Here is a 26401-nt window from a genome sequence, read left to right on the forward strand (position 1 = left end):
CTAGTTAAAATCAGCAAGCATATCCCTAAAACAAATTCCTGAAGCTAAAAATTTTAAACCTATCTACCAAAAAAAAAAACCCCAAAACAAAAAAGCCTAAATGCATGAAAAGTTGATATACATCACTGAGCATGCAAAGGAATATAATCTGGTTTTAAATGATTAAAGTAAGCAACTAAAAATTCAATCACAGTAGTAGCTGAAAGATAAACTAAGTTATATGAAACTTTTCGTAAAGTAAAAATACTTCAATATTATAAGCATATCAAGTATTATTATCCTAAAAGAATCCAGGTGGGTGTCAAAATTTCATGTATCATCAAATTTCTACTCAGAAGCTAATCACTTAACAAGTTATAATAATTATAATATGCAAATACAAAAGTAATCATTTTATTACACTGCCTTTAAATACAAATCTAGGTTATTTTAAGCTATAGATTTTTTAAAGAGGACTTGCTGAACATACACCTACAATTTACATAATTTTACTTTCATACCTTAAGTGGAATCTGTGAATGAACTCTTCAAAACTATCATGTAAATTATAAATCTGTATTTCCTCCCATCATCACAAGCTAAATAGTAGATATATCATACAGGTCTATCAATGGTCTAGTTTTCATCACAATTTGAGAAAACTATTTGAAAAGGCATAAGACAGTATTGAAAAAGTCTCTAATTATGTTAATGCAGAAATAGAGGCTCCTCAGCTTCACTAGTCATGCAGCAACTTCATTTGGGAAACCTCTGATTTAGAATCAGTTCAACAGAATTTTTAAGCAACTTTTCCAATTGTATTATCTAAATTAAAAAGCTCCTATGGCCACTGGCATTGAAGGGCCTGCAAAGCAAAGACTGGGGCTCTGCCACTTAGTATTCAGTCATGTACAGAGACTTCATGGTCTGCAAACTGAGGGTTCTTTCACTAAAATTATGTGTTTGTTTTTTTAAAACACCAAAAACAACTTGGTATTGGGGTACAGTCGATTTCAACAATCTTGTGGTAGTTTCAGGTGAACAGCAAAGGGACTCGCCATACATATACATGTATCCATTCTCCCTCAAAACCCCGCCCATCCAGGCTGGCACGTAACACTGAGCAGAGTTCCCTGTGCTATACAGTAGGTCTTCGTAAAGATAGCAAATTTCCAAAGTGGGGTGAAGGGAGTTATTCACTCAAAATCTCAGCAACTAAGGAAGCCAGGGAATTAGATGCAATAAAGAATAATAATAGAATCATTAAGTTACAATCATAACAAAGGTTCTTATTTATTAACTAAGAATTATACCTTAGCACTATAGGAATCCTAACAAAAATCTCATGTTATCCTTTTAACAATCCTTTAATGTTTAAAGACACTGAACCTTGAAAATCCCATCCTCTCACCTACCCAAACAATTCTCTCCTTTTTCTCCTGCGTTAATTTCCTCACATTACCAACTCAACCTGTAACCACGGATTGATTCACACTTTGATCACAGTCCCTTCCTTGAAAGACTTGGCTTTAAGGGCATCACTCATATTCTCCTATATCTCCTATTATCCTCACAAGTCACTCCTCTTCCAGTTTTCTTTGTTAGTTTTCCAATTTTCTAACCTAATATGTTGGAATGCCCCAAGGCTCAGTTTTGAGTTCTCTTTTTTCCCCTATCTACTCTCACCCCTTGGTGATTTCATCCAGTCTCCTTCATCTTCCCTAGTTTATCAGGCTAGCTTAGACTCCCGTTTTTCTCATACCCACTCTATTACCTAATCCTGTTGGTTCTACACCCAAACGTACCCAATAGTTGACCATTTCTACTGCTGCCACTCTGGGTTGAGCCGCCACCATCTCTTAACATGGATTATAACAGTAATCTCCAAATGGGTCATATCATTTGTACTTTTGCCTCCTTTAGCCTATCCACAGTGTACTGGAGAGGATCTAGTCAGACTACCTCACTCCATTCAAACCTCCCTATAGTTTCCCATTTAACTCAGAATAAAATCCAAAATCTTTATACAATGGCCTACAAGGCTGAAAATGATTTAGCTAGCCTGTGTCCAAACTGGAACACATCTACCTCTCATCCTGCTCAGCCATGCTTTTGCCACCTTGATAATCCCTAAATATGCAAAACACACTCCAGCCTTAGGGCCTGTTGCTCCTTGTTGCTCCCTAAACCTGAAACACTCTTATCACAAATATCTTCAAGTGTGTGTGTGCATGCTCAGCTGCTAAGTTGTGTTCAACTCTTTGTGACCCCACAGACTGTAGCCCACCAAGCTTCTCTCTCCATGGGATTTTTCAGGCAAGAATACTGGAGTGGATTGCCATTTCCTCCTCCAGGAATATCTTTAAGGCTCACTTCTATAACTCTTTCAGGTCTTTATTCAACTACCCCTTCCAGTGAAACCTTCCCTGATATTCCTATTTATTAATGCAACTCCTCTACCATCAATCTCTAGTACTCCCCAGCTCCATTTTCTAGTATATTATTCCAGAGAACTAATGGTAACATTAACTTATATTCCATACGTAATGCCTATTTATTATCTGTTTATGTACATGAACCAAGACATTTTAAAAAGTTCTTAGAAAAAGAACTTACTTTAGTTTTACCAATAGTAAGTCAAATATTTCCTTGTAGTAGACTAATAAAAGTATAAGCAATTTGGCAAGACATATTTGCAACATTTCTTTTAAAAGCTCTTTGACCCTTCAGTCCTGCTTTGGTGCACCTGCTCCATGGAAACAATCCAAAACACAGGGAAAACTATGAGGATAAATATTCAGAAGTAAAAACTTTTCCTCCCACCAGAGTAAATACTTACCACTTAGAATAGCACTTGATCTAAGTAGGCAATATTTACAGAAATGAACTAAGAAACATTACTATAAATGCTCAATATGCCATTGTAAACTAGCAGTGAGTTTTGGGGAATTGTATGATCTATTTTTTTTCTTTTAGAAATTTCTAACATTACCTATGTGTGTAAATCTTATATGAGGAAAAAAAAAATCTATACACAATACTGAGTCACAATGTAGTAATCACACTGTAGTAAAAATGCTTATAAAAAGTTTCCCAAACTTTTATTTCTCCTCTCAACATGCAGAAAATCAAATAAAGACAACTATTATGTGAGAAGCCAACAAGGCAATTAGTCCTTCTATTACCTGAGTGGAGTTAGATAGTTGGTTTTTCCACGGCTCCTCTGCGCTGCTGGTCAGGTTTGTGCGGTTATGAGGTAGAGTGAGTGCGTTTCGCTGCAGGTAAGGCACGTTTCCATTACTTCCACTTCCTGCTATGTGATTATTGCCTATCAAAATAGTGTCTGTACTTCCCAGCGTTCTTGATGTGCTACAGGGAACATGGCCTGCAGAAAAGGGTCCATTGGCCAAAGGCTGCCCAGGGCAGGCAGGGCGGACTCCTGGCTGAGACACGCTAGGCACTCTGGTCAGAGCAAGCTGTGGCTGCTGGCCAGAGACTGAGTTTGTAGGCAGTGATGAGTCAGCTGATGGCCCGTTAGGAATTCCAGTAGATCGTACCTGTGTAACTCCTGTTTGTCTCATCTGTCAAAAAAAAAAACAAATAAAAATCAATGCTGCCTGTGTGGCCCATAAGGGACAGGATCAGAATATGAAGATACATAACCAGATAATCTCTGATTTTACCCTAACATTTAATTTCTCTGGGTTAAAAAAAATCTTTTTAAGACAAGCAATTGTGTTTCTTCACATTTAGATTAGCTTCCTCAGAAAAGCAGGAATCTACTTAATCTTAAGAAATATCCTTTTAGTAAATGACAAAAGAAATCAGTTGAAAATTATGGAAAAGAAATCATATTTACAGGTCTCTTCCCCATCACAAAATAGGGGATCTTAAAATTCCATTTTATCACACTTATATGCCAGATTCTCTGAGTTAAACAAACTTGAAAGAACCTCGCCTGAGTTTAGGATGTAGTTTGTTAAATATTACATGCAAAATAACACGTAAATTAATAAAATACTAAGTCATGTTCAAAATCAAATTTATAGCTAAAAATCTCTGCCCATTATCAGTATTTTAAGAAGCACAGATAATTAAATCCCACTAAACACTAGTCTAAACTAGAGGTGGGCATAAACATACTCTCTAAAATGATATTCCGGTCAACAAAAATATTCAAATGCTAACAAATTTTAGGGGGAAAACAATGCTGTACACACTTGGTGTTGCTGCATTAAGACAAACTGACTTTCCAGCTGTTCCAGCATCAGTTTCTGTGCTGGATTTAAATTATTTCTATTTGCACGGAGCTGTTCCAAGTGCTAGAAGAAAAAGAAGAATACAGTCAAAGACATATCTAAGAAACAAGCTCATTATTCTAAGCAACCTTTCTATAAAACTCTGAACGCTGTCTAGTCAAAGATACTGATTTCTGACCAATGGCAATCAATCCCAAGATGAAGTCCTTTAAAAAGTTTGAGAAAGTTAAGGAATAAACATTTATCTCAGAAGGTTTACTGTAATGGGATCTTTGAGATAAATGGGCATGAGATTTTACTCAATAATTATCAGGATTTACACAGATAGTTCTTTAAGCTTAAAAATGCTTTATGACAAGTACTCTCTAAGAAGCACTGTATGGAATAATAAAGTCTGAAGACCATCTGACTATCCAAAACTAGTAATTTGCCTAAGTAAAAGTATGACACCTACATAAAGAAACACGATGTAGTCACAGAAGAATTAGGAAGCTCTTAATATATTGACATGGAAAGGTCTGCATAATACACTAACAGTATATACAGCATTTTATCATTTGTATAAAAAGAGAAGAAAAATAATAACATATGAGAGAAAGGAGATGAGTATTTGCTTGGACATGCATGACATCTCTTGAAAGATAGATAAGCAACAAGTTAATACTGGTTTTCGGTTGGGAGGGGAACTGAGTGAGTAGGGATAGAAGTAGAAGAATTTATTCTATATACTCTAAACTCATATTTAGATGGTTTGAACCATGAGAATATATTGGGGGGTGGGGCAGAGGTAAGTGGGAAAAAAAAAAAGAATGAATTATCTCTATTACTCTGGTAAATGTGGGCTCATTTTACTTATGTACCTATTAACTGAGTTTACTGCCATTCAGTTTTAAGAATTAATACTTAACAAAACTTAGAACTTTAGTACCTCTACTTTTAATAGGAAAAACAATCTGTCAAAAGCATGTTTTACATACCTGTAATTTCTGTGGTGTCAAACACCATGAATGACCTTGTTGCTGTACTGGAGGATGTGACACTGCATGGCCACTACTCCAATTATCAGAAGTATTCTGAAGAAAATTGATTTAAAAAAAAATTAAAGAATATTTGGTTAAATCCATAGAGTTAATATAATGACTAATGGAGGTCAAATGACTATGAATTGGAATATTTACATATAAAAAAGATGTTATGACATTTAGTTCTTTTAAAAGTAATTTTACATGCATAGTAAATTTGGGAACTTAAAACTTAAGAAAATATTGATTCTTTAATTAGCCACCCAAAAAGGCCCACCCCTAAACTATGGCCCAAATGACTAACCTAAATACCACACTGTCCACTAGGTTCAATGTTAAGTTTATTTTAATGTCAGTAGAAAGTGATGATGAAAAGTTGTGTTGAGATCTTAACGGCAGGGAGATGAATAAAATGATTTGATGAATGCAAATTTATCCCTACTTTCCATATTTAATATGATACTAAGAATTTGGAATGAAAAAACTCAAGCCTTTCACTCATTGATGTCCACAGATTTAAAATAAAGGACAGGAGATGTTCAAACTGCACAAGTTCAGGGCAGTTAGGAATTTCTTTCTTGACTGGGATTTTCTATTTCTCTAAAATATATACCTTTGTTGGACTAGATGTTCTTTTCCTCTTGGCAGGACTGGACAGGTCATCTACTTGGCTAGAAGGAATCATGTGTAGTGGCAAGGATTGCTGTGAAATTGGTGTCTGACTGAGGCCTAATACAGGTTCAGTATTTGGATGATGAGGTTTACATGCCTAAGAATCACAGAAGGAAGACAAAAATAGGGTTCTATATATTCTTAATTCATTCCTTCAAATTATACAACTTTACAAGCTGCATACTTTTCAAATCTATGTGGACATCGCTGAATGGTAATTATTGAAAATCAAATGAATCATCAGTGGAGTAATGTGTACCTTCCTTTGAAAAACTTGTTTCAAAAATTAAATAAACTGCAGCATTATGTTAAGAAATTTCCTTCAAAACCATGAAAATGCACAAAGGTTCTAAACTGGCACCCCAAAATTTCTTCCCGTATCAGAGGGAGTTTTAATTTGATCTAAATTCCCTTCACAATTAAATCAAGAGTCTTTTCATTAATAAAAGCCTCCTGTGCTTAGTAAAATACGCTTGACTACTATAGATTGAAAAGAACCCTTAAAGCTGGGCACCTGCAGAACATAACCCAACTTCTCACCTGCTGTGCTGTGTTCATGGCACCCTGCCTGGAGGTAAGCTCTGCGGGGATTGGTAGGCTCCATGCCTCCTCAATACTAGGAAGTAATTTAGTTTTATTCTGTAGACTACCTTGTGGAAGGTTACACAACTGAGCCTAGGAAAAATTATGTAAAAAGCAAATTTAACACAAGCCTACTTGAGTAAGAGCAAGTCCACTAAATCTTCCTAAATGCTATAACTAATTGTTTTTAAGAAAATAGATCCTTAATTTGGGGTTTCAGAAAGATACTAAGTATAATGAGGGAAAAAGGAATATAAACCTTTGTGAGAATTAAAACAAAGCTGAGCTCTGTTTTCAGAGTTCTTATAGCTGTCTTCTCATGAAACTCCAAGCAAGAGTGAAAGACAGTGTTCGTGTTCTTTTCTCTAAAATGCTATGACAACTTAAAAATGTAGACAGTACATAGAAAAAAATTATGTAAATTAATATGCATTAACACGGTAAATGCACAAAAGAGCATCTTTTAAAATACTGTATATCTTACTTAAAATGAAAAGTAAAATAATATTACAAGCTATGGTATGTTTACAAAATATGGAAACAAGTTATAGACATCAAAAGACAACTAGACAAACTTCCCAGCCACCCTCCTCCTGCCTGAGTGTCATGGGGAAACATATGCCTTTAAAAAACTGCGATTTAAACATTTTACCTGTAAATACTTAATTCGTGCTGCAAGTGCAGAGGTATTACTACAACTTTTGCTTCTGGTTGCATTTAAGTAGCATTTAATGGCATCCTGAGGCTGGTTGCAGGATTCGTAGAGTGTGCCTAGGTCCATCCAGGCTGCAGCATGGCCATGGTCCAATTGTACAGCACAAATATAGGCCTGTAAAGCATCCATAGGCTGATTTTGCTGTTGATATAGCACGCTGGGAAGAGAAATTAAGAAAAAATAAGTCGACTAAAAAGAATGGCTTAGCTTTACGAAGTCCATTATATGTGACGCAACTATCTTTGTGTATGAATTATACCATTATTTCTAAACAAAGTCTTACCCTATTGAACACCATGTATCTGCACTTGCTTCTGACTTATCAATAGACTGCCTGTAAGATATAAAGGCATCCTGAACTTTCCCAATACTTGAATAGCACCTAAGAGGGGAGGGGAAAAAAATAAGAAAATATGATTAATATGCATTGATTAATTAATGTGCTGAAAGACTGTCAAAGCAAATAAAAATCTAATAAGAGAACAAATTTATGTGAAGTGTGAATATACATGTCAATAACACTATAATTAACCCTTCAATAAGCTATATTATAGACTATCTGATAGTGTTTAATAGTGCAGCATACTTTAGCACCTATTAAAATAGTTAAATGCCATATCACTTCAATATAATAATATTGAGAGATATATGCACACCACTATACTTATACAACTTGATCTCTGGTTTTCCAAAGAGTAAGAAATTAGTTAAAAACCAAGAAAAACATTCCATGCTGGTAAGACTTGCTGAATCAGATTTCAGTTTTCCTTTCTTAAATAATAAAAATAAATGCAACAACTCTTTAATATACACAAGACACAAACATATGAAATAATATCAAGCCGACTATCAAAAATAGTATAAAACAGGATTAAGTACAGTAGTCAAGTCATTAAGGGTACTTAATGACTAGTAAGGGTAGTAAGGTATGATTAAAGTTTCAGGGAACTGCCACTTTTCTTAATGTAGATGTACCTGATGGATATATAAAACAGCAGCTAAAATTATAAAAATACAGAAATTATATTCTTAATGTTTGGCACTAAGGGAAAAAGGAAAAAATAAAATCCAGTCCATCGTCAAGGAGTTTACAATTCAGCTGAGGATTGAAGACACATTATGAACAGCATGATGCCGTATCAAATGGCTACCACAGATAATAACTGGTCTGAAAATTTAGGGTAGGGTAGAAGAGACCACACTACACACTACTGGGTTTAGGAAAGATAAGAAAGGAAAGGGCAAGAGTAAAGGATCTGAATGTGTGTAGATGTGTATTGTTTAGATCAGTGATTTGCATTTACCAGCTAGTTTACAGCAATTTGGTCAAGCAAACAAAATGGGAAAAAAAGACATATACAAACATACATACATACATTTTCCATTAAACCAGTATCTGTATTGTAATTGACTTACTCTGAAATACTACTGACTGAGTAAATAGCAAAAAAAAAAAAAGGTAAATGTCAAGTAATCCAAAAGTCTGAGAACCACTGAGTCAGGCAGAGAACTTGAGAAAAGGCATTTTGAAATGTTGCTTGAATAGCATGAGCAAAACTTATATAAGTTGCATCTTATATCATACATGTATTTTTTACATATATATGATATCTCACATATATAAGATAGCATAAACGGTAGAGAATTTTAAATCCAACCTAAGAGTATCCCGAAGTTTCTTCTAGCAAGGGGAATGGCATGATGAAAGTATTTTATGGGAATATTTATTTGCTAACAATGTGTAGCAATAAACCAAAAGCGAAAAAAATTATAGACAGTAGAAAAGAAGGCAGCTATATTTACTGGCTTGGAATACGCCCAAATTAGGGTGAAAGTTGGAGAAGGCAATGGCACCCCACTCCAGTACCCTTGCCTGGAAAATCCCATGGACGGAGGAGCCTGGTAGGCTGCAGTCCATGGGGTCGCTAAGAGTCGGACACGACTGAGCGACTTCACTTTCACTTTTCACTTTCATGCATTGGAGAAGGAAATGGCAACCCACTCCAGTGTTCTTGCCTGGAGAATCCCAGGGATGGGGGAGCCTGGTGGGCTGCCGTCTATGGGGTCGCACAGAGTCGGACACGACTGAAGCGACTCAGCAGCAGCAGCAGGGTGAAAGTAATGGAAGTGACAACAAAGAAAAAGGAGAAACAATAAACCAAAACACAGATAAAAACTTTGTGACAGACTGATTAGATATTCATGGGGGCAGGATTATAATTTAGTTTTTAAGTCTGACAAATGGGGGGGGGATGGTGACATCATTGGCAAAAATAAAGGAGAAGAAGCTGGTTCAGAGAAGAAAATGATGAATGTAGTTTGAAATATGCTGATTTTGACATGCATATAGACATTAAAACAGGTAATGTTAGGTAAAGAATAGGAAATATTGTCCTGGTGTTTAATACTTTGAAGTGTAGAAATCAAGATTTGGAATTCATCCATCTGAAAGACAGGATACAAGAACACAGGATACCTACACAAAGGAGAGGTAAAAATAAGCCTGAAAAGTGAAGTGAAGTAAAAGTTGTTCAGTCGTGTCTGACTCTTTGTGACCCTATGGACTATACAGTCCATGGAATTCTCCAGACCAGAATACTACAGTGGATAGCCTTTCCCTTCTCCAGGGGATCTTCCCAACCCAGGGATTGAACCCAGGTTCGATCCAGGTCTCCTGCATTGCAGGTGAACTCTTTACCAGCTGAGCCACAAGGGAAGACCATGAGATCACTAATCTTGGGGTTGGGGCAATATAAAGAAAGGTGAGTGACAGAAACAGAGGCAGTGTCAGAGAGTGTCTGTAAACTGTTTTATGAGGACAGAATTCAGGACAAGAGGGTATTAACAATGACAAACAGGGACAGACACCACAAAGAAAAGAAATGTTTACCCAACAGTAGAAAACACGCTCTGTTTGTTTTCTTAATTAAATCAAAGCCAATCTCACATTTATAGAGCAAATTCACCTACCTGCTGGGAGGAATAAGCAGTAAATCCCACAACCTATGTTTTCATACTTGATTTCTACAAAGTGAAAGTAGGGAACCAATGTGCCCAAATACAAATTCCTCAATCCAACTATCAAACACTTTTCCTCTAATAAAACTTAACCAGGCTCCCGTGAGACAGCACTGTGTAACTGAAAAAGCTCTGGGTGTTGAACCAAGGATCTAGTCCCTGCTCTGCTACTAATTACCTGCATGATTGTGACCTTGGACAACATTTGACCCCTCTGAGCTCCCTTTCTAAAATGTGCAAAATGACAAGGTTTACAGGGTGAACTAGGTGACCTCCTGGTCCCTCCTAGCTCTAACATTCTATAATTCTGTGATAACACAGTCAATAACAAAGTGCTAGTTTAACAGCATTACCACATTACACTTTCATTATGATATACACATGCCAAACGACAAACAAATGCAATCTTCAACACAAACCTGATGCAGAGATAAGTAACAAAGTGCCTCAGAATAGGGTCATCGAATCCCAATGACATTTGAGATCTTCCTTCAGAGCTTTAATAATTTCTAAAATCTAATTTATTTATAAGTATTTTCTCATGACAAAACAGACTTGAAGCAACACATTAGAAGTCAGTAAAAAGGGTAAGAAATGTAAACATCAAAGAAAAAAAGTCTAAAACAGTCCTCAAATTATATTACAGATAAAAAATACTGAACACCAACATGATAATCTTGAACCTCCAAACAAGTTAAATTGGAAGACGTATCCTTTATCTGAGAAGTCAGCAAAGTGTATTTGGAAAATTCTATCCAGAAAGGTTCAAATAAAAAAGTATCTCAACGATTTCAAATGAAAAACCACTTTCGGAGTAGGAGGACGACACACCTCCTATGGAATAGTGCTCACTAAGCTGAAAATTACAGAATTACTAAAGTAGTAATTTGGGAGAATTCCCTGGAGGCCCAGTGGTTAGGACTCTGGTCTTTCACTGTGGGGGCCCAAGGTTTGATTCCTGATCCGAGAACTAAGAACCCACAAGTGGTGTGGCAAAAATAAAAGACAACAAAAAGTAATTTTTGATATTTCAAAATTATATATTAATTTTATATGCATAGAATTAAGAAAAAAATATATTAAAAAGATATCCACACTATTGTGCTATATTAAACTATTAATCTTTATCTTAGATCAAAAGAAAAATACTTTCTGGTACACATTCCTTTAATCTATATTAACAGAAATTTTCATATATAAACATTAACACTAGAGGCAATGACTAAGCAAGACCCTACTTTGTAGTACTAGAGCTCCTTTTTGGTCACTATACGAAGCCTCTCACTGCACAATATTAACCGTAGTAACAGAGAGAGCTCCAAAGGCAAAGGGTGTTCAATTAGATCATTCATTCCATTTACTAAATAGCCATTTACCAGGTAATAAGATACAAAGATGGTTAAGATTCAGTTTTTGCCCCCAAAGATCTTTAATGAAAGAGAAAGACAAAGTTTGGACTCTCAAGCTTTATTAATGAGCAACTGAATTTAGATGGCTTTATAAACCTGGCAAGGAATTAGAAAATTACTACTAAAAATAACTACTTTTCCACTCAACTATTATAGGATATTATTAATGAATAATTAAAAAAATTTGAAACATCTTAATATTATTCCATTTCATACAAATATACTTTGCTAAATTTAAAGGAAAAAAATACTTTGCTAAATTTAAAGGAAAAAATGAAATACTAAAATATAAAATATTAGAATACTAAAATTAATGTGACTGTACAAAATACTAAAATTTAGTGTGACTATATGGCTAACTCAATCAAAGTAAAATACTCCTATAGAAAAAAAGAATGGGAAAAAGTTTAAAATTATAACAAAACAGGGTAATTTCCAAAGAAAACATAAAATTAAAACCTTTAGCATGGGAAGGTTACCTAAGAGATCTAACCCGAGGCTTCTCAACCTCAGCACCATTGACATTTTGTGCCAGGTAACTTTTTACTGTAGAGAACTGTTCTAGTAGCATTCTATATAGTTGTGATAACCTAAATCTCTCTACAGACATTATGAAATGTCTCCTTTGGGGCAAAATAGCGCTTCCCATCCACCCTACCACTATTGAGAACCATCGATTTAATTCTCTTATCAACAGAAAACTGAAGCCTCAAAATGTTTAATTGTTCAATCCAAGATTCCACAAATAGTAGCCAAGACTTGAATCCAAGTATCTCAGATAACTCCTAGTAGACTGATTTTTCTACCATATTGCAAAAGCTAAAACCAATTAAGAACTAAAATACAATCAGATAATGGTCCAAAAATATATTCTATCAGATACATATACATGAGATATATTTCAGATAATCACTAAGCAAAATTCAGACATTCAAAGTACAAGAAAAGTTTATAGACTTGCAAAAAAATTTTTTTCACTAATGTCACTTCTCCGTTCCAACAAATTGAATAATAATGTATCTACTTTTTCACTGTAAAACTTCAAATACAACTATGATTTGAAATCTGCTGTTAATGTCCATTCTATCGAAGGTAAATATCACTAATAAAAAGGATAATGGGCAAAGTTCCACTAACTACTGGTAGTCACCAGGCACAATGAAAAATTAATTCTCTGTTCTATTTAAATAGACATATGAACACTAGAAATCAAAAGGAAAGGCATTTAAATACCTGACTGAATAATTAGTATCCGCCAAGAGTTTTTGAAAACCAGCAATAATTTAAGTCAAATGAAAATCCAATAAGCAAAACAAGAAATATCCTGATGGACCAGATGATGGTATAAGAAAACTACCACATTCAGAAGTTCTTTTATTTTTTATCTAGAAATCTTCATTATAAAATATTTAAAAGGGAAAATATACTGATCACATTATTAGTAAACTGATATTTCAGATAATTTAAAACTCTTAGCTGCAATAAACAAAAGCAAAACCTAAGTTTCTGATAAATCAGTCTTACCTTCCAAGGAAATACCAGGACTGACCAGAATTAGGATCTGCTTCCAAGGACTTTTGGAGATACTGAATAGCATAGCTTTCCTTGGTGGCTTTATCTCCCAGGAGATCCACAGTATGATGCATCCATCCTATAGTAAATGATTAAAAATATTTACATAAATGACTTAATTACTCTACTACTTAAAAGAATACAGAGCAGAAACAAATAAAATAATACTCTCAACCTCAGTCATAAAAAAATACTTTTCAGTCAATTTATTCATTTAGCTTGGCATACACACTCCTGAAATTTAGAACCATCAATTCTGTCCTAAAAAAGTTTGTCTTTAAAGTACAGTCAAAGCAATGAAGAACTTTCATTCCAGAGAAATTAAAACACTTTTAAGTATTGACTTGTCACTTAGTAGATTACAAACCGCAGTTCTATTCTTCTCTAATTTTTGTATTTGAAAAAAATTCAAGATACAAAACAAAGAATATAAGATAAATCTTATTTACTGTTTCATGTAAAACTTAATCTGCATTTAAAAATCTCTATTAACACAATGTTTACTTCCAAGGAGTAAATATAAAGCCATATCATCAATGACAGTTCAGAGTAGGACACACAACATACAATCCTACCTTACTGGCACTGGCTACATATATTCACAACTCATGTAAAATAAAAATTACAATCATTTGACAGTTTTTTTTTAAACTCTAAGACTATAAGAAAAAGTCCATTCAAAATGCTGCAAATAAAAATGGTACAAAATGGGTAACACAAATCTTTACTAAACAAATTTAGATGGTATACATAATCTCACTTATCTGTGGAATCCAAAAAAGTCAAATACGCAGATGCAGGGAGTTGAATGGTGGTTACCAGGAGTGGTAAGATGGAGGAAATGGGGAGATGTTGGTCGAAAGAAACAAAGTTGAAGTTATGTAGGATGAGTAAATCTAGAGAACTAACATACAGCATTATGACTGGATGAGAGAATAGATTTGAGGTGCTCTCACCATAGGGAAAAAAAAGGTAACTGTGTGAGGAGATGGATATGTTGGACAGCTTGACTGTAGCAATCATTTCACTATGTACAGGTATATCAAAACATCATCTTGTACACCTTAAATAAAACTGTTATGATAAAACAAACAAACAAGCTGACCATGTAAGTAATCAAAACACTAGATCATGGAATACTAGCACATGGAATAATTTGACTTAATTTGCTAGGGAATCATATTTCAATTGTGGTTCAATTCAAGTTCACAAAATCAGCTGTTTTTCATGTATAGTTCACAGTACACAAAACAAACAAGGACCTTTATTTTCTGATATTTATTATAGTTGCTGTGCTCCAAAGAAAGAGGGCTGAGTTATCATGTTTTATGGAAATATAAGTCAATCTCACCCTTATTCATCTGTTCCTCCTTTACCTCTCCCACTATTACTACTAAGAACAGGACCTAGAGTAACAGACTCTAAAAGGAGTTGCTTAAGCAGCAGTGACAAGCAAGTAGGAAGGACTGATGTGCAGGCATAAATTAGACTCAATAAGGGTAAGTATTTTCCCTTTCAAAACCATGAAAAGTTTACCTATACATTCAGCCAAAGAGGACAGGTTTGTGTGCATTTTTGCTACTGACAAATTCTTCAGTGCAGCTAAAATGCATAAAAACTTATTTATAAATAATGTGAACTAAAAAAGTTTATATATTCACATTATTAGCTGAATGAGTAAGCTATCAAGGCATCACTTTTCTTTTTACCTAAGAACACAAAACGTTTTTTGCTGTACTAATAAACTTATTTTAACTTAAATATACCAATTCACATTATTTAAACTCTGCATGCAATCATTAAAAACAAATACTTGACTATAATTTTTTAAAGTATGGATAACTCATGGAAATTCTAACCAGAGATTAAACACAAAATTAAAAAATGAAAGTTTTATAGTTTTATATGAAAGCAGTGTTTTTATTTTGTATAACTGATCACATAGTATGCATTAGTATCATGAAGTGATAAAAATTTAAGCTTAAATAATTTTACAATTACATTAAAAACAGTAATGCTAACAACTATATTCCTTCATCTTCAACATGACAACAGAACTGCATGTATAGAGAATCTATACTTTAGATGTTCCACATTTCTTACCTAAAGATGTTTTAGTATTATTGACAGCGCTATGAAAGCAAGCTCACCAATCACTAAGAGACTTTAGGTAAATCACTTAACTTCATTGAGTACTAATGGTATCTGGCACCGAGAAAGCATTCAATCCCCCTCACTCGTGGTTAAGTACCAGTGTATAATTTTGAGCATTTACAAGAAAAGTTACACTAAAGCATTGTAATAAGATTGACTGTGAGATAGACAATAATCAGCAGAAGGTGGAAATATGATAAGTTCAGATAAAGTCTATCAACTTTGGAAAAGGAAGGAAAAGAAACAGGATACGTAAGTCATGTATTTACCATCAGTGACATGTAAAAACCATAAAGCAATGTACTTATAACACACTAAGTGAATATTATTACATACCCAACTGTTGTAAGACAGTTGCTTTTACTTGTGCAGAAAGGTTTTCTGTCTGCAAAAGTTGTTCATAAGCTTCCTTTGCAGAATGATACTTCCTCTAAAAAGCAGGAAAAAAAGATTTAAAGAAAATAAATTAACATCTTTAAAGAATTAGCTCATGTTAAGTCTTATACAATACTGATATTTCAGCATATTTTAAAAAATCAACTGAAAGATGAAAGTGCATTACTGAATGTTCCTCTAACTCTAGACAGTTATGGTTAATAGGCCATGTTTCAGAGTATCTAACACCAGTAAAACATTCAATACAAGTATCATTAAAGTATCATTAAAACATGACCTTGGAGTACTTCAAGTTGAAACCAAAGGATGTGAAATAGCATCACAACTATTCAGTAGAAACTTTATTTCAAATTTTGATCTTTCCCTAGGCTAATGATATGTGACATAATACTCTCTTGTAATGCTGGGCAGCAGTATTGAGCCACAGCTCACAGTCAGTTACAAGATTATGAGGGTAAACAATCGATACCCTTCCAACCATTCTGTATCCATACAACCATTTTATTTTTCACCTCACTTCAGTATTTAATAAGTTACATGACATACTCAACAACAACAACAAAAATAGGACCTTTAAGAATTTGCCAAATCTTAATAGTTACAAAAGCCAATGAAATCTAAGTTTAAAAGATACAATCACTGGTATATAATATATCCTATGAAAAAATTATAATACATACATGATTTTAAAGACAAACTCCTCATAACTACTGTCTAATGATGTTTATAATATTTAAGATTCCATGGGCAAAACTCTAAATGAAACCATTTACCCACAGTTCTTACCCCAAAAGTACTAATACGACTGAAACCCATTATTGCTACAGTCCGAAAGCTGAACACAACTCCTCCCCATCCCTCCAAAAGGGGGAAAGTCAACAAGAGAAAACTTCATAAATATTATTTTTAGAAAACACTTGGCAGAACAATGGATTAAAGTGGCTTTCATTCATATCACTGATAGGACATAGCTGGCTGAGCAAACAAACCTTTCTCCCCCAAAAAAGTAGAGACATAAAACTAGCTGTGTGAGCCTCAGGCAAATCACTTGAACAATGATTCAACATCCATACAACAGATGTAATGCCTGATCTTTCTATCTAGAGTTCTTCTTAGGATTAAATGAGATAAAGAGCTATGGAAATGAGGAGCTCTATGAATATAGTATGTCAACACGGGGAAGAATTGCAAGAACGTCCATTGAGATTAATAGTTATTACATAAACTTTTATTCATCAGGTATATGACTTCCCTTTAAACATTAACCTGATCTGAAAAAATAAATTAGTTAGTGAAGGATAATGATCAGTTATTCAACTCAGTTCCTTCAACTGGTAAGTATTTGTTGAATACCTAACACATAACAGAAATTGCTGGGACTACAGGCAAGAATACAGATATGAGAACAAAACTTATTGTACTGTGTACAATAACAATATTGTACACAGTTATTTCCTAGAAGCAGACAAGCTTAGAGTACTAGCAGATTGGGCAGAAAATGCAGAGACAAGCAGACAACTTCACAAAGACCTTCCTAAACCATGTTAAAAGACTGTAGACTATATCCTAAGACAATGGGCTACCACTGAAATGAGTTCAAGCAATATAATCAAATTTATATTTTAGGAAGATCACTTTCTGGAATTACCTCAACAAATGCTAAAAGATACTTCCAAACACTAGTAATAATGATAATATTAATAATAATAAACCATCATACTTGAAAAACTGGATGGAATATACTGAGAAACCAAGTTTTATTTCTACCTCATACTATATACAAAACTGGCACCCACATTAAAGACCTAAATATGAAATGCAGAAGTATGTAACTAAAAGAAGAAAATGGATAATATTTCCTTGAGATGGGAAAAAATTTATTCGACTTGGCAAAAACCACATAGATCAAAAGGAGGAAGGATCTGACTTGAAACACATAAGGAGAAAAATAGGCAATGGACATAAAAACCAACATGTAAAAGGTGAAAAACATGTAAAGTATAAACCTTGAGAAATCAGAAAATGCAAATTTAAATGAAATACTAGCTTCTACCAATTAGACTGGCAAACATAAAGTTGGGTAGTTCTTAGCATTGTGGGGATATAAAGGGAAATACTCATGCCTTGCTGAAGGGGATTTACTCATGGAACTAGGTGTGTAAATATGCTACAATCTAAACATCTCATTCTTGGGATATATCTATACACCAAAGGAACCTTCCCTAAATGGTACTATTTGTAGTATCCAGGAGATGGACAACTAGGTCTATCTCACTAGGTGAGTGGAAATGTAAAATATGATGGATGTTTACAGTAGAACATTAAGTAGCGATCAAAAGTAATATACAAAAGCAACACGAGTTTATATGTAAAGGTATTTAGTAAAGTTTTGCCTCTGGTAATGCTGTGGTAACATTTCACAGACAGCATTAAATTCTGGATAAAATACAAAGGTCAACTATCTATCAGAAAGCACTGAAAAGAAAACAAAATTAGGCAAAACCAGAGAAGTTAAGACTTAGAGGAATGGAATGGCACTGGTTCAGTAACCCCATTTTTCCAGGATGTTGACCTGAAGGCAGCCCCAACTTGTATCTGATTGGCTAGACCTCAAACAGAAATCAGCAATCTTATCAGCTTGAAAAATAAGAGGGAAGACTTTGAAGCTATCACAAGAGCTAAAAGTCAGTGAAGAAGAAACAATCCCAGAAAAGAGAGAGAGAGAATATCAACTTCTGCAATTAAACTGCTCAAATTCCTGGTTGACCACTGAACTACACAGGAACACAACGGACATCCAGCAGCCTAAAAGAACTAAAGAGAGATTTAGCTGCTGTCCACCACAGGGATGGCAAAGTTTAGTAGTGTGACTTGAGAAAAGTTAAAAGTGCCTAATAAAACAAAAAATCAATTTCAGAAAAATATAACAAAGTCACTCTTCACACAACACATTATTCATGATACCCAGGATAAAATTACCAGGATTGTAAGAATCAGGAAATTTTTACTCATGTTCAAAAGAAAAAGAAATCAATGAAAATCAGCCATGAAATGACTCAGATGTTGCAATTTGCAAATAATTTAAAAGCAGCTATTTTAAAGAAGTTCACAAATGAAAAAGAAAACAACCAATAAGGAATGGACAAAAAAAGCCAAAGCACAGAAAAATAAAAGACAAACAAAAGGAAATTCTCGAACTGAAAAATACAAATTTGAAATTTAAAAAAAAGAAAAAAGTCACTGAAGGACTGACTAGCAGATTTAAGACTTTAGAAAAATCAACAAATTTGAAAAGAGGCTGGCAGAAAGTATCCAGACTAAAGCAAAACAGACAAAAGAGAAGGAAAAAAAAAAAAAAAAGAGCCATCCAAGATGTACAAGACAATAACAAAATATCTACCATACCCATAACAGGAGTCCAAGAAGGGCAGAAAGAATGGGGCAGAGAAAATATGGACAATATAATGGCTGAGAACTTTTCAGAATGGATGAAATTAAATCCCATATCTAAAAGACCAGGAAAAACACTGGTATAACTAGAAAGGAAAAACCAATACCTAAGTACATCATCGTCAGATACTTAAAAACCAAATGTAAAAAGAACCCTGAAAACAGCCAGAGAAAAACCACAAAATACAAAGGATACAACAAGAATGATAGTCAATTTTATGTAATCATATCAGTAATCAAATTAAATATAAATGGACCAGATATTCAAACAAAGAACAATAGAGACCGACAGAACAGATTACAAAAGTGAAAGAAAGCCATAAACATAAGAACTGTAAGATTTGCACTTTTTCCTATAAGGACTCAAATAGACTGAAATAAAAGGGTGGAAAACACACGATGTAAACTCTAAATATTAGAAAGCTGAAGTGATTACATTCAGATCACATTAAGAAGGCTTCAAGACAGAGCACTGCCAGAGATAAAGAGGAATATCTCATAGTGATAAAGGATGTATCAGGATGACATAACAACAACGCTTTTAAAAAAATGAGAAGACTGACAGATTTAATGCTGATAAAATACTATTTGTCTATAAAGTTTATTCCAATTTCACCAACTGTCCCACTTATCTGGTCCAGGATCTAATTCAAAGTCCCACACTGTGTTCAGTTAGCGTGTGTCTTCACCATCTGCTAACCTGACACTCAGTCTCTGACTTTTCATTACCTTGATATTTCAAGTACTAGCTCATTATTTTGAAGAATGTACCTTTCAAACTAGTAAGTACCTTGTGGAAAGATATTCATCATTTCTCATACATTAATTAAAATTCCACAGGAAGAAAGAGGTGTCCCCTTTCCATTTATTTATTAAATTATTCATTTATAGCAATATGAGCTAATATATTTTATTCTGTACTGTACACCATTATGATGATTATTTGTTTCTAAACTTGTGTCCAATTTGGTGATTAGAAACCCTTTTCCACTCAAGTTGGCGCCTGAATCTTTTCACACGCCTCATCATTTTTTGAGTGCTCCCTTACTTTTTGGCAGGACTTCCCTGGGGGCTCAGACGGTAAAGCGTCTGTCTACAATGTGAGAGACCTGGGTTCGATCCCTGGGTTGGGAAGATTCCTTGGAGAAGGAAATGGCAACCCACTCCAGTACTCTTGCCTTGAAAATCCCGTGGACAGAGGAGCTTGGTGCAGGCTACTATCCATGGGGTCGCAAAGAGTCGGGCACGACTGAGCAACTTCACTTTCACCTACTTTTTGGCACCATGAAATATTCCAGGGCTCATCTTGTAGGTTCCCTCCCTAAGCTCTGGAATCACACACTTCTCCCCAAGAACTCTTGATTTCTTTTACTGAAGAATCAAACTTAGAAACAAAGATCTGGATGCTAGAACATTCACTGCTGTGGAGGGGGGCACTCACAGCAAACAGAGCTGGGAAATATATTAATGTATACACAACACATACACACATACTCTTCCATTGTATCTATCTCTACTCAACTCTTAATTTCCGTAAATAACCGTATGTTTAGTTTTTACTCCACTTCCAATCCAATAATACAGAGTTCAGTCTAGCCTTTCTTCTTTTCTTACCTGTATGTTCTCTGACAGTGAAAACCTAGTCCTCATTATTCACAATACATTTACTTAGGGATAAGCAATATCCTTATTGCCAAATTCAAATTCCCTACTGAAGAAAGTAGGGAAAACCACTAGACCATTCAGTTCAGTTGTTCAGTTGTGTCTGACTCTTTTCGACCCCATGAAGGCAGCATGCCTGGCCTCCCTGACAATCACCAACTCTCGGAGTCCACCCCCTTACGACTATACAGTGGAAGTGACAAGTATATTCAAGGGATTATATCTGGTAGACAGAGTGCCTGAAGAACTATGGACTTGAGGTTCAAGACGCTGTACAAGAGGCAGTGATCAAGACCACTCCCAAGAAAAAGAAATGCAAAAAGGCCAAACAGTTGTCTGAGGAGGCCTTACAAAATAGCTGAGAAAAGAAGGGAAAGCAGAAAAGGAAAGATATACCCATTTGAATGCAGAGTTCCAAAGAATAGCAAGGAGAGATAAGAAAGCCTTCCTCAGTAATCAATGAAAAGAAATAGAGGAAAATAATAGAATGGGAAAGACTAGAGATCTCTTCAAGAAAATTAGAGATACCAAGGGAACATTTCATGCAAAGACGGGCACAATACAGGGCAGATTTGGTATGAACCTAATAGAAGCAGAAGACATTAAGAAGAGGTGGCAAGAATACACAAAAAAACTATACAAAAAAGATCTTCATGACCCACATGACCCAGATAACAACAATGGTGTGATTACTCACCTAGAGCCAGACACCCTGGAATGCCAAGTCAAGTGGGCCTTAGGAAGCAACAATATGAACGAAGCTAGTGGAGGTGATGGAATTCCAGTTGAGCTATTTCAAATCCTAAAAGATGATGCTGGGAAAGTGCTGCACTCAATATGTCAGCAAATTTGGAAAACTCAGCAGTGGCCAAAGGACTGGAAAAGGTCAGTTTTCATTCCAATCCCAAAGAAAGGCAATGCCAAAGAATGCTCAAACTACCACACAATTACATGCTAGCATCTCACATGCTAGCAAAATGATGCTCAAAACTCTCCAAGCCAGGCTTCAACAGTATGTGAACCGTGAACTTCCAGATGTTCAAGCTGGATTTAGAAAAGGCAGAGGAACCAGGGATCAAATTGCCAATATCCATTGGATCATCGAAAAAGCAAGAGAGTTCCAGAAAAACATCTATTTCTGCTTTATTGACTATGCCAAAGCCTTTGACTGTGTGCAGCACAACAAACTCTGGAAAATTCTTCAAGAGATGGGCATACCAGACCATCTGACCTGCCTCCTGAGAAATCTGTACACAGGTCAAGAAGCAACAGTTAGAATTGGATATGGAACAACAGACTGGTTCCAAATCAGGAAAGAAGTACATCAAGGCTGTATATTGTCACCCTGCTTAATTTAACTTATATGCAGAGTACATCATGTGAAATGCTGGGCTGCAGGAAGCACAAGCTGGAATCAAGACTGCTGGGAGAAATATCAATAACCTTAGATATGCAGAAGACACCACCCTTACGGCAAAAAGCAAAGAACTAAAGAGTCTTTTGATGGCGTAAAAGAGGAGACTGAAGAAGTTGGCTTAAAGATCAACATTCAGAAAACTAAGATCATGGCATCCGGTCCCATCACTTCATGGCAAACAGATGGGGAAACAATGGAAACAGTGAGAGACTTTATTTTGGGGGGCTCCAAAATCCCTAAAGATGGTGACTGCAGGCATGAAATTAAAAGACGCTTGCTCCTTAGAAGAAACGCTATGACCAATCTAGACAGCGTATTAAAAATCAGAGACATTACTTTGCCAACAAAGGTCTAATCAAAACTATGGTTTTCCAGTCGTCATGTGTGGATGTGAGAGTTGGACTATAAAGAAAGCTGAGAGCCAAAGAATTAATGCTTTTGAACTGTGGTGTTGGAGAAGACTCTTGAGAGTCCCTTGGACAGAAAGGAGATCCAACCAGTCAATCCTAAGGGAAATCAGTCCTGATGCTGAAGCTATACTTTGGCCACCGGATGTGAAGAACTGACTCATTTGAAAAGACCCTGATGTTGGGCAAGATTGAAGGCGGGAGGAGAAGGGGACGACAGAGAATGAGACGGTTGGATGGCATCACCGACCCGATGGACATGAGTCTGAGTAAGTTCCAAGAATTGGTGATGGATAGGGAAGCCTGGAGTGCTACAGTCCATGGGGTCGCAAAGAGTTGGACATGAATGAGCAACTGAACTGAACTGAATATTTACATAAAAGTTACAGAATTTCTATCCATATCCCTGTGAGAAAGTAACTGTAGTGGAAGATTTGTTTACAGTTCTTTTGTCTCTAGCATCTATGATGATGATTTGCTTTTACCTTTAGCTCTATTATTACAAAGCATGATATTAACATATTTCCTAATATTCAATCAATTTTGTATTCTCTAAATGAATACCACTTGCTCATAGTGTATTTGTTTCATGAGGTAATAGATTGTTTGCTAATATTTTATTTAGTATTTTTATACCAACATTCATCAGTGATAACAGTGTGTACATTCATTCTTTTTTGTAGTGTATCAGGTTTAAGTATCAATGTTATATATACTTTCATCAAAAATGAATGAGGGAAAACAGTGTGAAAGTTCTTCAAAAATTTTAACAGAATTACCATATAACTCAGTAATTCTACTTCTGAGTATATATCCAAAAAAAGGAAGAAAAAATGAAAGCTGGAACAAAAACAGATATTTGCACACTCATGTTCATAGCAACAATATTCATAACAGCCAAAAGCTGGAAATCAACTGACAGATGAATGGATAAACCAAATGTGGTGTATACATACAATGAAATATTACTCAGCCTTAAAAAGGAATGGAATTCTGGCACATGCTATAGTATACACAAACCTTAAAGACATTATGCTAAGCGAAATAAGCCAGACACAAAAAGACAAATACTGTACCATTCCACTTACATGAGGTACCTAGAATAGTCAAACTCATAGAGACAAAAAGTGGAATAGTGGTTGCTAGGGGCTGTAGGGAGGGAGGAATGAGGAATCATTCTTTATTGGGTTCAGAGGTTCAGCTTGGGAAGATGATGAAGTTTTAGAGAAGGACAATGATGACAGTTGCACAATAAAGTGAATGTACTTAATACCATTGAACAAATGGTTAAAATGGGAAAATTTATGTCATGTATATTTCACAATAAAATAAAAAAGACATCAAAGAACTATGGTCATATAAGTGATTTTTAGAATCAGACTTTTGTTTCTATTATATCTCAAAAATACACAACAGAATCAGTAAGTGCAGAAAGGACTTTATGATCAAATACATGTCTCTCAAGGTCAGACAGAAAGCTATTTATAAGCCCCCGACTATTCTGTTCAAAAAAAGGAGAAAGAAATTAGAAAGTTTTTCTCCTTTTCTAATGTTCTGGAACAATCTACAGAGTACTAGAATTATCTGGTCTTTGAAGGTTTGGTAGAATTCCCCTGTAAAACCAACTGGGCATGGTACTTTCTGCATGGCATTACTTTTCTCTTTTTATGAAAAATGGCTTTTTATAACTTTTCTAACTCTAATGAGGTTAATTTTGCTAGTCTGTACTTTCCTGGGAAATAGTCTACTTCATTTAAGTTTTGAAATCCATCCACATAGAGGTCTGCTAAGTAGTCTCATATGATTATTCTAATTTCTTCTGTACCCATGGTCATCTTATTTTGTGTATCTGTGGTTTATCTCATTTATCCACTTAATCAAGTTAGTCTGTGATTTATCTATTATTAATTTTTTCTAGAATAAAAAGATTTTGACTTCATTTAATTAGATCTACCATTTTTCTCTTTGAATACCATTAATTCCTTTAAAAAAAATCTTTCTTCCTCACAATATTGTTTTCCTTACATTGATTTTTGTTTTGTTAACACATTTCCTTACACCAAACTAACTTTGAATTCATGGAATAAACCCTAGGCAATCAGGACATACTTACTGCACCTTTAAACGTGAGCTTAAATTTTTCTTTCTTTAGAATTTTTGGATTCCTATAATATGAATAAATGAAACCAGTCTATAGTGTGTCAGGAATAACTATGGCTGGATAGTTAGAAGGCAAGGTTAACAATGAAACTAGTAATTCTTACCAACAGTGTTATTCATTATAACATTATTTATAACGGTCTCTCACAGGAGAATACTTATATTAGTTACACTACATCTCTGCAAAGGGATGTCATATAAATCAACATGTATTAATAGGGAATGATTTCCAAAATATAATACTAAGTTTAAAAAATAAACCAATTTAAACAAGATCAAGAGAGAACATACATAATGGGCTATTATTTCAATAAATATGTTCAAACATACATATAGATTTGCTTATATATACAAGTTTCTCTGGAAGGATATAAAAACACTGATAATGGTAGTTGGTAGCTTTTGGCAGGAGAAGGCAATGGCAACCCACTCCAGTACTCCTGCCTAGAAAATGGATGGAGGAAATGAAAATGCTCCTCCTGCCATGGACAGAGGAGCCTGGTGGGCTGCAGTCCATGGGGTCACTAAGGGTCAGGCACGACTGAGCGACTTCACTTTCACTTTTCACTTTCATGCATTGGAGGAGGAAATGGCAACCCACTCCAGTGTTCTTGCCTGGAGAATCCCAGGGACAGCGGGGCCTGGTGGGCTGCCGTCTATGGGGTCACACAGAGTCGGACACGACTGAAGCGACTTAGCAGCAGCAGCTTTTAGCAGGGGACTAGATGGCCAGGGAAAAAGAGTGAGAAGGATACTTCACTGTGTATTCTTTCAGGCACTTTCATTTTGGATTATCTATTCAAAAATAAGTAACACTAATAACAAAATTAAAAGGGAGAAATCCTTTACCTTTAAGTTTATTTAGAATTTAGATGGTGACCTATTCATTTCATAAATAATCAAGAAAAATAAATGAAAGCCATTAATACTATTAGGAAAAAATGGTACTGTGTGGGGGGGGTCCTCAGCTAATAAAATGAGAAAGATAAATTAAATAAATGATATAAATATCTAAGAGTAAATCGTAATAATTAAAAGATGTTTGTTCCTTGGAAGGAAAGCTATGAAAAATGTAGACAGTGTAATTAAAAGCAGAGACCTCACTTTGCCAACAAAGGTCCGTATAGTCAAAACTTTGGTTTTTCCAGTAGCCATGTACAGATGTGTGAGAGCTGGACCATAATGAAATCTGGCACCAAAAAATTGATGCTTTCAAACTGTGGTGCTTCAGAGTCCCTTGGACTGCAAGGAGACCAAATCAGTCCATCCTAAAGGAAATCAACCCTGAATATTATTGGAAGGACTGATGCTGAAGCAGAAGCCCCAATACTTGGACCACCTGATGTGAAGAGCTGACTCACTGGAAAAGACCCTAATGCTGGGAAAGATTGAAGGAAAGAGGAAAAGGGGGTAACCAGAGGATGAGATGGTTGGATGGCATCACCAACTCAATGGACACAAGTTTGCGCAAACTCCAAGAGATGGTGAAGGACAGGGAAGCCTGGTGTGCTGCAGTCCTTGGTGTCA

At 35.2% G+C, this 26401-nt stretch overlaps 1 protein-coding gene across 8 annotated transcripts in view; it reads right to left on the minus strand.

Annotated features, from left to right (window-relative positions):
• The window catches only part of KDM6A (lysine demethylase 6A), a 179868-nt gene that overhangs the window by 41262 nt on the left and 112205 nt on the right, over positions 1–26401 (minus strand). For 2 of the 8 annotated variants that reach the window (XM_070366134.1, XM_070366140.1), the window contains exons 9-17: positions 15719–15812; positions 13181–13307; positions 7513–7611; positions 7167–7386; positions 6473–6607; positions 5874–6029; positions 5216–5311; positions 4200–4301; positions 3165–3560 (exon numbers count right to left, since the gene is read on the minus strand). In XM_070366134.1, coding sequence (XP_070222235.1) covers positions 3165–3560; positions 4200–4301; positions 5216–5311; positions 5874–6029; positions 6473–6607; positions 7167–7386; positions 7513–7611; positions 13181–13307; positions 15719–15812 — 1425 coding nt within the window. The remainder of the gene's footprint in view (positions 1–3164; positions 3561–4199; positions 4302–5215; positions 5312–5873; positions 6030–6472; positions 6608–7166; positions 7387–7512; positions 7612–13180; positions 13308–15718; positions 15813–26401) is intronic. The other 6 variants (XM_070366135.1, XM_070366136.1, XM_070366137.1 and 3 more) reach the window with 6 other exon arrangements.

Source organism: Bos mutus, chromosome X (assembly GCF_027580195.1).
Source record: "Bos mutus isolate GX-2022 chromosome X, NWIPB_WYAK_1.1, whole genome shotgun sequence".
Classification (NCBI taxonomy): Eukaryota; Metazoa; Chordata; class Mammalia; order Artiodactyla; family Bovidae; genus Bos; species Bos mutus.